Raw genomic sequence first — 12,202 nt, forward strand, 5'->3', positions numbered from 1 at the left:
ACAGAGCCTGACATAGGGCTCCATCTCACAAACTGTGAGATCATGACCTGAGCCAAAATCAAGAATCGGATGTTTAACCGACCAGGCCACCCAGGCACTCCATATGTAGTTTTTCAAGCCAGTATTTTACATACTTTTCAAGACATTTATTAGAAAATCATTTTATTATGTAAAACTTTTAAATATACACAATGCATAATGAATTCTTGTGTTCTTAACACCTAGCTTCAGCAGTTATACATATTAAATTATATTTAAGAAATTTTTTATTTTAGAGAGAGACAGAGCTTGAGTGGGGAGAAGGGCAGGGAGAGAGAGAGAGAGAGAGAGAGAGAGAGAAAGAAAGAAAGAAAGAAAGAAAGAAAGAAAGAAAGAAAGAATCTTAAGCAGGCTCCATGCTGAGTGTGGCTTGATCCCATGACGCCAGGATCGTGACCTGAGCCCAAATCATGAGTCAGCCACTCGACTGAGCCACCCAGGTGCCCCTAAATTGCATTTTAATTCTATACTTCTCATTCCTTTATTATTTTAAGGAAATCCCACATAATATAATTTCATAATTACTTCATTACACCAAGTATTAATAAATCAGTGAGTTTCTTTTATAGGCCAAGTTTATATGTAATAGTTGACCTGATCATAGTGATTCTTGTGGTGCTGAACCAGCTTTGAAAACTTTCCTTTCAAGATAAGGAAGACCTTGAGAGAATGCTTTTCCTCTCTTTCTATGAGGATGGTCTCCTCCTCTTTCCTATTGTTTCAAATACCAAAGAATTAATTAAAAATATGTATTTACTTGTTTATTTTCTACTTTATTCAAAATATATTTAAAGCATGATTAAAATAAGATTGTTTTATTTTTTTAATTTATTTTTCTTTTTTTAATGTAAGAGAGAGTGTGTGTATGTGAGCAGAGGAGGGGCAGAGAGAGCGAGAGAGAGAGAGCCACAGAATCTGAAGCAGGCTTTGAGCTGTCAAGCACAGAGCCCGACGTGGGGCTCGAACTCACAAACTGTGAGATCATGACCTGAGCTGAAGTCGGATGCTCAACTGACTGAGCCACCCAGGTGCCCCTTATTTTTCTGGAATTATCCATAGAACTGGTCTACCTTTTTATGTCATTTTGTGGCTGGTATGAAACTACTTGGGGAAAGGGCTTTCGTACACTGAATTTCTCAGTCATTAGAAAGGCCTGGGAACAAGACTTTGGAGGATACATACACTGGTGTTAACATGGCTTTATTTCCTCACTTCATCAAAATGTTTTTGGAGGGAGATTTTTGCATAATTGAGTAATATTAGTATTAGTAAGGAGACCTCCAAAGAAGAGAACAGTCGCACGGACTTGTTTCTGAGCTTCATTCATGTCGTTGGGCATGTGTGGGCAGCATCCTTGATGAAACCCTGATAATTAGATCACACCTGTAATATTTAAATTATAGTCAAATGCATCTCTTTTTTTTCTCTCTCCTTTGGTTTTACAATCAAAATGTCTTCCTCGTAGCTTCTTCTGTTTCCACCCCCTTTGCTTCTTTGGTTTTATAGAGCTTTGTGTTGTTTGGAGTAGGACAAGATTGATTAAGGAAGAAAAGATCTAAATGATAGAGAAAATCATTGAGTTGGGGTATTAGGTTTTTATGTATGTTTGTCTGTTTTACTGGTAAATACACATGAAGAATAGTTATCAAAGATTGGAGATTGGGAAGTTTCTGTTTGCTTTGTTTTATTTTTTTAAGTTTATTTATTTATTTTGAGAGAGAGAGCATGCTCTCCAGTAGGGGAGAGGCAGAGAGAGAGAGAGAGAGAGACAGAGAGAGAGAGAGAGAAACCTGAGCAGGCTCTGCACTGTTAACAGAGAGCCCAGTGTGGGGCTTGAACCCCTGAACCATGAGATCATGACCTGAGCTGAAATTGAGAGTTGGTTAGGATGCTTAACTGAGCCACCCAGGTGCTCCTTCTTGATGGTTTAAACAAAGGCATAATTTAAATTGACACCTCTTCATAGTAAACCTAATTATAATTTTGTAAAGGCAAAATAAGAATAAGAACAAAAAATGGTAGAAGGTGGGAAACCTAAAGAGGTGTGCTACCTACCAGTCTAATGAGTAGACTCTAGGCAAGAAGCCACTTTTCTCAGTTTTATTTTTATCTTTGGCATCAACTTGACATATGTTTGGGGCAAGTTCTGTTCCCTGTGGGATCCCTCAGCATCATTTTTTGGGTGCCTCATGTATATGGGTATATGAAGAGGCTGCTAGGAGCCCAGCAATTTTCTTAACTGGGGGATTCGGTGAGACTGAGAAACCAAGTGTTGTTTGAGAAACCCAAAAGTTCACTCTGTTCTGATGTTGCTGCTGCTTCCACTTTTGCAGTATTCCCCATCATTGCTACATCCTTTGCCTTTCCTTGTGGTCTGCTTGGGAAGGGGAGGCATGTGGAATACCTGTGCATACTTAATAAGTAGTTCTAGGATTTCAGAGTCCCACTTCATCCAGACTGGCCCTCTGAGGGTGACATATTTGTGTGGGGTGTTTGATAGCTGGATATTTACCTTGATTTTTAGCAGATAACCTCTAGAATATCTGAGCCTGGATAGTTCCCCATGGGGAACTTTAAGTTGGGGAGAACTGACTTTCTCATGGAGTAAAGCACCATGAAAGGTATACATAATGAATGAAGACTAATAAATAATATCTCTGAAAGACAACTTTGGGATGTCTCACAAATGATACACGGTTGTAGTAAGACAACTTGGGGATGTCTCACAAATGATATATGGTGGGTTTTTGTTTTTGTTTTTTTTTTAAGATTTTATTTTTAGGTAGTCCATACACCCAACATGGGACTCAGACTTATAAAGTTGGAGATTAAGAGTCACGTGCTCTATGGACTGAGACAGCCAGGTGCCCCATAAATGATATATTAAAAAAAAAATGTTTTTAGTGTTTATTTTTGAGAGAGAGTGTGAACAGGGGAGAGGCAGAGAGAGGGAGACACAGAACCGGAAGCAGGCTCCAGGCTCTGAGCTGTCAGCACAGAGCCTGATGTGGGGCTCAGACTCACGAACTGTGAGATCATGACCTGAGCCGAAGTTAGATGCTTAATCGACTTAGCCACCCAGGCACCCTGAATGATATGTTTATAGTAAAAAATTCTAACAGTGCCCCTATGAAGAATAAAGGGTGGCTTTATTGGGTGGCTCAGTCGGTTAGGCATCCAACTCTTGATATTGGCTTAGGTTGTGATTTTGGTGGTCATGAGATCCCTGCTGATCATGGAGCCTGCTTTGAATTATTTCTCTCTCCTCTTCTTTCTCTGCCCCTCCCCTGCTCACACTTGTGAGCTTACTCTCCCTCCCTCTCTCTAAATAAACACTGAAAAAACCTTCCTTTTAAAAAAAGAATAAAGTAAAAATTACTTCGAATTTTTTCACCCAGAGATAACTACTTTTAACATTTTGGTGGACATCCTGAGGTATCTTTACACTACTGGAGGGACTTTGAGGCAGAACTAATGGGCCTGTGCAAGGGTGCATCATCAGGGTAGTGGAGCAAGCTTGATTTATAAAAGGGACTTTCTCCAGAGGGATGGAGACTGTACATTTCCTGGATCCCTAAATCAGAATTCATCAGTCGCTGCCTCATCTTGGGGCATCAGAAGTCTGTGAAAAAACCCTTTGTTTCTTTTTATACCAACACATGAGTTCAGTTGTCCCTGAGCAAGGGAAAGTGCTGAGCTGCCTTTGTGAGGCATTCTTTGTCCTGTGCTTCTCTTTTGGGTGCTATTGTGTGAGTCCAGGAAGGAGTCATGTTGTCCATATGTCAGGGGAAGCAGGCAGAGGATATTAGAATAAAGGGTGTGTGTGTGTTAACTTCTTTATGTCTTGGGTCTTTCTGTCTTTCCTGATGGTTTTTCTCCTTTCTCAGGACACTCCTTCAATAGCTTTTTTCCCAATAATGTGTGTGTGTTGAGCTCCTCCCCCTCAGTGAATAACATGGGAATAGACTAGAGGTGAGGCTGGCTGTGATTTGGTGTTGGGAACTCAGGGTGGGAAGGGGCATTGTGACCTCCTGCAGGAAAAGATTTGGGAGACTTTCTGGGATTTGGGGGATCCATGTGGTTATTACCCAGAGCAGCTAAGTCTTCTCATGGCTTCTTCCAAACAACACAGGAGGTTAATTAACTGAGGAAAACTGATCATGTGGGTTCAGTGCCTCTTTTAGGCTTCTTGTCCCTCAAGCTGTTTTGTAGGACTTGTCCTCTTAGCTGAGGAAAGGGGTGCATGAGGAGTTTGAGGTAGGTTTGCAAATTACTTCTGTTTGCCAGAGTCCTCAGTGTGCTGTGAGGAAACAGTGTGAGGCTATGTATGAGTTTAGTATTTGAATGACGTCCTATTTCACTTTACCTTTTCATTCCTACCTTCTTCAGCCCAACACTGCAAAGAATGGCTATACTGGTGTCTACTCAGAGGTGCCTATCTAATCTAGCCCATCTCTAAAGTGTGCCTGAGTTGTATTCTCCCCTCTAGCTACCTCCTACCAGGAGTGTATCTATAATATAGGGACATAGCATGTGGAGTTCATAAAATTCTTTACAGACATTCTGTATTTGGCTCACATCAGTGGGAGAAAAGCCAACCAAGCATTGTTGAGTGGATGCAGTTATTTTTAGATGCTTCTGTGTTTCCAATTGGACAAAATGCTTTTTTTCTATAAAAAGAGGAGAACCAGTGGGGTAAATGATTGCATTGTTTGCCTGTGGTGGGTTACAGAGCTTTATTCTGACAGGGCTTATGAGGCAGGTGATCTTCATGACTAGATTTAATTGTTTTACTATCTTTTTTAATGGCTTGATGTGAAAGCATTTATAATTTTAAATAAATCTTTTTTAAAAAAATGTTTTGTTATTTTTTTTTGAGAGAGAGAGACAGAGCATGTGTCGGGGAGGGGCAGATAGAGAGGGAGGCAAGGAATGTGAAGCAGGCTCCAGGCTCTGAGCTGTCAGCACAGAGCCCAACACGGGACTCAAACTGGTAAACCACAAGATCCTGACCTGAGCCGAAGTAGACGCTTAGTCTACTGAGTCACCCAGTCACCCCTATAATTTTAAAATCTTAACAGGAAAAACAAAAAGCCAACTTTTAGGTGTTAAACACTTACTGGCCCTTTTTCTAAGCAGGGCTCAAACTTGTTATTCAGTGGAGGAATTACAAAAAGTGAATTTTAAAGTGATTCTTCTTTTAATCTTTGTATCTTAGATAAGAGAAAGTTCTCCCTCTCTCTTTTTTAACTTTATTTATTTTGAGAGAGAGAAAGAGCAAGGCGGGGAGGGGCTGAGAGAGGGAGGGAAAATCACAAGCAGGCTCTGCTTTAGTGTGGAGCCAGACATGAGGCTTGAATCCATTAACTGTGAGATATGACCTGAGTCGAAACCAAGAGTCTGGACGTTTACTGACTGAGCCACTCAAGGACCCCAAAAGTTCTCCTTTTTGATTATAGATTGGTAAATTGAATAGTTTCATGCACCCAGCAGATGTTTATGCATGGACATGTTAAAACATGCAGTTTTAATAGATTGAGAGCTTGTGGAATAGTTGTATTTAGCTAGACTTATGTTACCCTCCTGCCTCTTCTTTTAGGATGCAAGACTTATTGGTATGGGGAAAAATAGAAGGATCAATGGATCGGCGCTTTGATATAACATAGAGGTGCCATCCTGAAGGAGGGACTATTTAATAATGGAGCTGGAAAAATTGCTTGTCCATAAGGAGAAAAAATAAAAAAGGATCCCCACATTCCACTGTAACAAAAATCAACTTGAGATGGATTAAGAAGTGATAAATGTCACAAGCAAAAGTTTAAAATCTTCTAAAGATAATATTAATAAATGTATTTCTAACCTCTGAGTAGGGACTTTATAAACAAGATACAGAAAGCACTATCCATAAAATAAAAGATTGAAGGGAGCCTAGGTGGCTCAGTTGGTTGAGTGTCTGACTCTTGATTTCAGCTCAGGTCATGATCCAAGGGTTGTGAGATTGCGCCCGTCACTGGGTTCTGCATTGAGTGTGGACCCTGCTTGAGATTCTCTCCCCCCCCCCCCGCCCCACTTCTTCCCCTCTCTCCCGCTCTCTCTCTCTCAAAAAATAAAAAATTAAAAATTAAAAAAAGATTGATAAATTTGATTTTTTAAATTAAGAGAAAGACATCTTAAAAAGATATGATAAAAACTGGAAGATATGTGTAACATATATAACCTACAAAAGTCAGCATTAGGAGATTGTAAAGAACTTGTACAAACCAGTAAAATAATAAGCAACCTAGTAGAAAAATGGGCTAAAGACATGAACAGGTATTGCACAAAAAATACACATTTTTTCACTAGCAACCAGAGAAGTGTAAATTAAATGCACCCAAATCAGTGGCAAAATTAGGAAATATGATGATACCAAGTTTTGGAAGGATTTGGATCAATAGGATCACTTTAGATTGCTGGTAAAAATATAAACTGTTATAACCACTTTGGACACAGCTAGGCCTTATCTTATAAAGTTGAACATTTGCATAGCTTACCACACAGCAGTTCCATTCCTAGGGTACACCCAAGAGAAGATCTTGCATCCGTGTCCAAGAAAACGTGTAAAAATGTCAAAGCAGTAAACAGGAAAGAACTTAAATGCCCTTCATTGGGAAAATTGATAAATTGTGTTATATCCACATAGCGTGGAATATTATATAAGAGTGAAAATGAATAACATAGCTACATACAACAAAATGGCTGAATTTTAGTAGCCTCCTGTTGAGTGAAGAAAAGTAGTACCATAACATTCCTTAAGGAGTGGTAATCTTTTCATAAATTTAAAAAATAAGCAAAAACTTAAAGGCATATATAAATTATAAAACAAAAGCCAAAAAGGTAATAGAGAATTCTGGATAGTGGTTACGTGGGGAATGGGAATGTATAGGTTGGGGATGGTATTGGGGAGGATTAGATAGATAAAGTATCTGGTAATGTTCTAGTTCTTGGATTGGGCAGGAAAAGAATGTCTTTAAGATTGTCCTCAGAAAGTTTTCCGTTTACATTCCTTTTTTTTTGGTTTGTTTTTTAAGTTTTTTTAATGTTTATTTTTGAGAGAGAGACAGAATGAGAGCAGGGCAGGGGCAGAGAGAGAGAGGGAGACACAGAATCCAAAGCAGGCTCCAGGCTCTTGAGCTGTCAGCACAGAGCCTGATGTGGGGCTCGAACTCAAGAACTGCGAGATCATGACCTGAGCCGAAGTTGGATGCTTCACTCATTGAGCCACCCAGGTGCCACCAGTTTACGTTCCTAATAACAGTGTTTGAGATGTTTGTTTTCCTATTATTTGGCTGGCATTGGACATTATAAATCTTGTAAATCTTTGTTAGCACAGTAGATGAAAAGTATTTTGTTTTTATTTCTTAGATTATTAGCAAAATTGAACATCTTTTCATATATTTGATGTTAATCAGGTGAAAGAAAGTTCTTCTGTGTTTGCCTTCCATAACCAATTTCTACTTTTCAGTTGGGTGAATTTATTTTTATCTTAATGATTTCTTTGGCTATTAACCTTTTACATGTTATACATAACAATTACTGTTTCCTAGATTGCTTATCTTTTAATTTTCTTATGGCAGTATTTACCTTTATGGTTTTTAGCTCTATATAAAGTTTAGAAAGCCCATTCCACCTTAAGATAGAATAGTAACTTTTTATAGTTTCTTTTAATGCTTTTGTGGGTTTATTTAATTTTTTTTAATGTTTATTTATTTTTGACAGAGAGAGAGAGAGAGAGAGAGACACAGAGACAGAGCATGAGTGGGGGAGGGGCAGAGAGAGAGGGAGACCCAGAATTTAAAGCAGGCTCCAGGCTCTGAGCTGTCAGCACAGAGCCCAACGTGGGGCCCAAACTCACGGACTGCGAGATCATGACCTGAGCCGAAGTCGGACACTCAACCGACTAAGCCACCCAGGCGCGCCTTGTGGATTTATTTAACTTTTCAAAAACTTTTTTAATGGAAAATGTTGAACACGTGTAAGAGTAAAGGGACTAGCATCCATTGTTTTATGATAATCATCAACTCATGGCCACTTTTCTTTCTCTACCCTCCTCCTCCCTACTCACCTTACTTGATTATTTTGAAACAGATCTCACACAGCATTATTATGTTATTGAAATATATTTAGTTTGTATCTCTAAAAGATACTCTTTTTAAGAAAATAAGGTAGATTTTTTTTAAAAATTATTTTTAAATGTTTATTTTTGAGAGAGAGAGAACGTGAGTGGGAAAGGGGCAGAGAGAGAGGGAGACACAGAATCTGAAGCAGGCTCCAGGCTCTGAGCTCTCAGCACAGAGCCTGACACAGGGTTCAAACAAACTGTGAGAGCAAGACCTGGGTCAAAGTTGGACGCTTAACCAACTGAGCCACATAGGCGCCCCTGTTTTTTATATTTAAAGCTTCAGTCTTAAATTTATTTTTGAGTATGGTATTCTATTTTAACATTTCTAAATGTACAGCCATTGTCCCCGAAACATTTATTCAACAATCCATCCACAATAAATGGGTCTGTTCAAGATTCTCCTTTTTTTTTTTAATGTTTATTTATTTTGGAGAGAGACAGAACATGAGTGGGGAAGGGGCAGAAAGAAAGAGGGAAACAGAGTCTGAAGCAGGCTCCAGGCTCTGAGCTGTCAGCACAGGACCCGACGCGGGGCTCGAACTCACAAACTGTGAGATCATGACCTGAGCCGAAGTCAGACGCTTAACTGACTGAGCCACCCAGGTACCCCAAGATTCTCTTTTTCCAACAGATTACTGTTTTATGTTTATATTAGAATCCAGTAAGGCAAGTGTTTTCTTAAAATTTTCTTGGCTGTTTTATTTTTTCAGGCAAAATTCAGAATCAGTTCATCAGACACTCCTTTTAAAACAAAAATCTGGGATTTTGAAAAAAATTACATTAAACTTACAAATAAGTAGGGCCATTATTAGCATCTTTTCAATATGGAATTTTCCTACCTAGTAATATTGTTATGATATCCATTGATTGAAGTTATTCCACAGTGATAATAACAATGTTAATTGGCATTTGTTATGTACTTTGAGCCTAGCTATAAATCTCAACATTTATTGTCTCATAATCCTCAAATTTATGGTATAGGTAATATTATCATTTCTGTTATGAACAAAACAGAAATACTCTTAAGCATTTAAACACTGCAATGGAGGAAATAATAGTTGTCTTGGTTAGCTAGACAGGTTCATGGTTATAAGATAAATATATATATATTTTTAACGTTTATTTCTGAGAGAGAGAGTGTGTGAGAGCACCAGCAGGTGAAGGGCAGGGAGAGGGGGACAAAGAATTCAAAATGGGCTCTGTGCTAACAGCAGAGAGCCTGATGGGGGGCTCAAACTCAGGAACCGCAAGATCATGACCTAAGCTGAAGTCAGACGCTCAACCAACTGAACCCACCAGGCATCCCGAGACAAATATTTTTTAAAAAGCCTTTTCTAATGTATTGCTACAAAGAAATTCCAACGGGAATAGGAACTATAATATATTTAAGTTAAATTGAATAAGAAATGCGTAAGACTTCTAAGGAGAAGGGTGGATGGTTAAGAGCTTGAGTGTATGTCTGAAGTCAGGCTAGAGGAGTTTGGATCTCAGTTCTGCTACTTACTAGCTGTGTGACTTTGAACAAGTTACTTAACCTCTTTATGTCAGTTTTGTCTATAAAATGAGGATAGATGGATATTACCAAACTGTTCTATGTTAATCTAGATTACCTACCTCACTAGCAGTGTATGAGTGCTGTCTCTGTAGGTCCTCTCAAAAGCAACCTTAAAACCAGAAGGAATCACAGAAATCAGTAAGAGCAGCCACCAAATCTTACAAATTAGGACTAAGGCTCAGAAAAGGATGATGTTATGCTCAGGGTCATAAAGGGAGATAGTGATGGAGTGAGATATGGAACCTAGACTTTTTGACTCATTCCTGGTGTTCTTTTTACTATTATAAGAATTCATGAATTCATCAAACATTTTATGAGCATTTACTGTATGTGTGGATTTTGCACTAGATGCTCAACATCTGTGTCATCACAGAATCCCTACCCCTCTCTAAGATAAGTGTTTTTATCTCTTTATAACATTCATAACTGAGGAGACAGAATCAGAAGATTAAGTAACTTTCCCTAGAAAGTGGCAGGGGAAGATTGGAACCTAGGTCTATTTCCTTCCTGAGCCCCACCTTCTTTATATCATATCTCATATATGCCTATTTCAAATATTTCCTCTTCCCTCTCCTGTTCATTATCCTTTCTAAAGCTTCTTCTTAATGCTCTGGAGTTGTTCACACTCATCCTGTTTTGACTGCCAGGCTAACCTCTGCTTTGTGGACATTGACAACCACTTCATTGAGCTGCCAGAGGACCTGCCTCAGTTTCCCAACAAATTGGAGTTTGTCCAGGAAGTCTCTGAGATTCTCATGGCATTTGGCATTCCCCCTGAAGGAAATCTTCATTGCAGTGAGAGTGCCTCCAAGCTGAAGAGGCTTCGGGCCTCTGAGCTTGTCTCTGACAAGAGGAATGGGAACATCGCAGGCTCCCCTTTGCATTCCTACGAGCTCCTCAAGGAGAATGAAACTATTGCCCGGCTGCAAGCCTTGGTTAAGAGGACTGGTGTGAGTCTGGAAAAGGTAAGATGCTGTATATGAGTTTGTGACAGGCTTGGTCTGTGCTAGGGGGCTGTCCTGCTGAAATAAAGTGTGAGATGAGAAAGCACCTAGTTCAGGGCAAGGCTTATTTTCGAGCAGTGAAAGAATGCTCTTGTGTGGGAGACTGGATTTAGCTCTTGCATATATTATCTTAGTAAATGCTATATAGATCTAAATTTGGGTAGCTTCTCACCTGGACATCAAGGAGAGCCTACTGTCATTCTTTGTGAACACGACAGCAGAGTGACTTGGAGGGATGACAGTGGTAATCTTTGTGTTCAGACCTCTTTAAAATCCATTGCCCTGTGAATTTCATGGCAACCTATAGCATACAGGGCAGATATTGTTAACTCCTTTATAGCTCAAGAAACCAAGGCTTAGAGAGCCTGAGTGGCCCAAGATTAAATGCCTGGTAAGTGGCTTCGCTGAGGCTAGATCCTGGTCCTCTTGATGAAGTTTTGAGGGTGATGGGGGGTTCATGGGGTCTGGAGCTGACAACCAAGAAAGAATTCTTGAAGGCATCATTGGTGCAAAATGGTGATTTTATTAAAACACAGGGACAGGACTTGTGGGCAGGAAGAGCTGCACTGGGGTCATGATGGGTAACTCATTATGTATCATCAGGTTGGAAGGGGGTCAGGGATAGAGTAAGTCTCCAAGGAATTTTGGAAGCAAGGTTTCCAGGAACTTGAGGGCCTAGCTGTTGTGAGGGAAATACCATTTGTTACCATTTAATAAAACCTCAGTCATGAGACCCTTCAGATGTATATTGAGGGGTCAGAAGCTTGGAGTATGATTGCTGGCATATATCTTGGGGCAGTTGAGATAAAGTAAGTAGACTTACAGGATCCTTGAGATTGGGATAATATTAAGCCAAGGTTGTCTTTTACACCCTAGCAGAGTGTCATCCTTGAGGCAGCTGAGTTCTTAGAGGGAGGTCACTATGCCAGTCTCAAGGACTTGTCAATGGGCTGTAGGCAGTAAGGGAATTTAATTTTTCATTTGCCTTAATTTCCCACATTACCATGGCAAGCACTTAAAACCCTTTCCTTTGTTCTTGGGTAGCCAGGAGTGTCTGAGGAATATCACACATATTCCACCTTGGCGGGGGAGGGGGGCGGTGGTGGTGGTACCAGCCTGTATTTTGCCCTCAGCTTGCCTGACACTCTGTCATCATATCCCCCCTGAACAATTTTGACCATTACATCTTTAAGGTTGCTGAAGGTGGAAGGCCTCATCTTCTGTAGCTTCGTCCTATTGAGTAGGGGCGTAGAGTTGTCCCTACCTGTATGGGTCAATATTGGTCACTTGGGGAACATGTAGGGAGGGTTACAAAAACATAGAGGCAGCTGAATCCAACGTGGGCAACATGTATGAACCTCCTTGAGTAGAAAGGATCATCTGTTAGCTTGAAGTTATTGCAGTGATGGAGTCTTGGCACCAGGCAGAGAGGCATGGGAGAAA

The 12,202-nt window shown here is 40.0% G+C and overlaps 1 protein-coding gene across 5 annotated transcripts in view; it reads left to right on the forward strand.

Annotated features, from left to right (window-relative positions):
• DENND5A (DENN domain containing 5A) overlaps positions 1–12,202 on the forward strand; it is a 115,627-nt gene that overhangs the window by 50,614 nt on the left and 52,811 nt on the right. For all 5 annotated transcript variants that reach the window (XM_027073179.2, XM_027073180.2, XM_027073181.2 and 2 more), the window contains one exon: positions 10,403–10,720. In XM_027073179.2, the coding sequence (XP_026928980.1) occupies positions 10,403–10,720 (318 nt within the window). The remainder of the gene's footprint in view (positions 1–10,402; positions 10,721–12,202) is intronic.

This window comes from Acinonyx jubatus, chromosome D1, assembly GCF_027475565.1.
Source record: "Acinonyx jubatus isolate Ajub_Pintada_27869175 chromosome D1, VMU_Ajub_asm_v1.0, whole genome shotgun sequence".
Taxonomy (NCBI): domain Eukaryota; kingdom Metazoa; phylum Chordata; class Mammalia; order Carnivora; family Felidae; genus Acinonyx; species Acinonyx jubatus.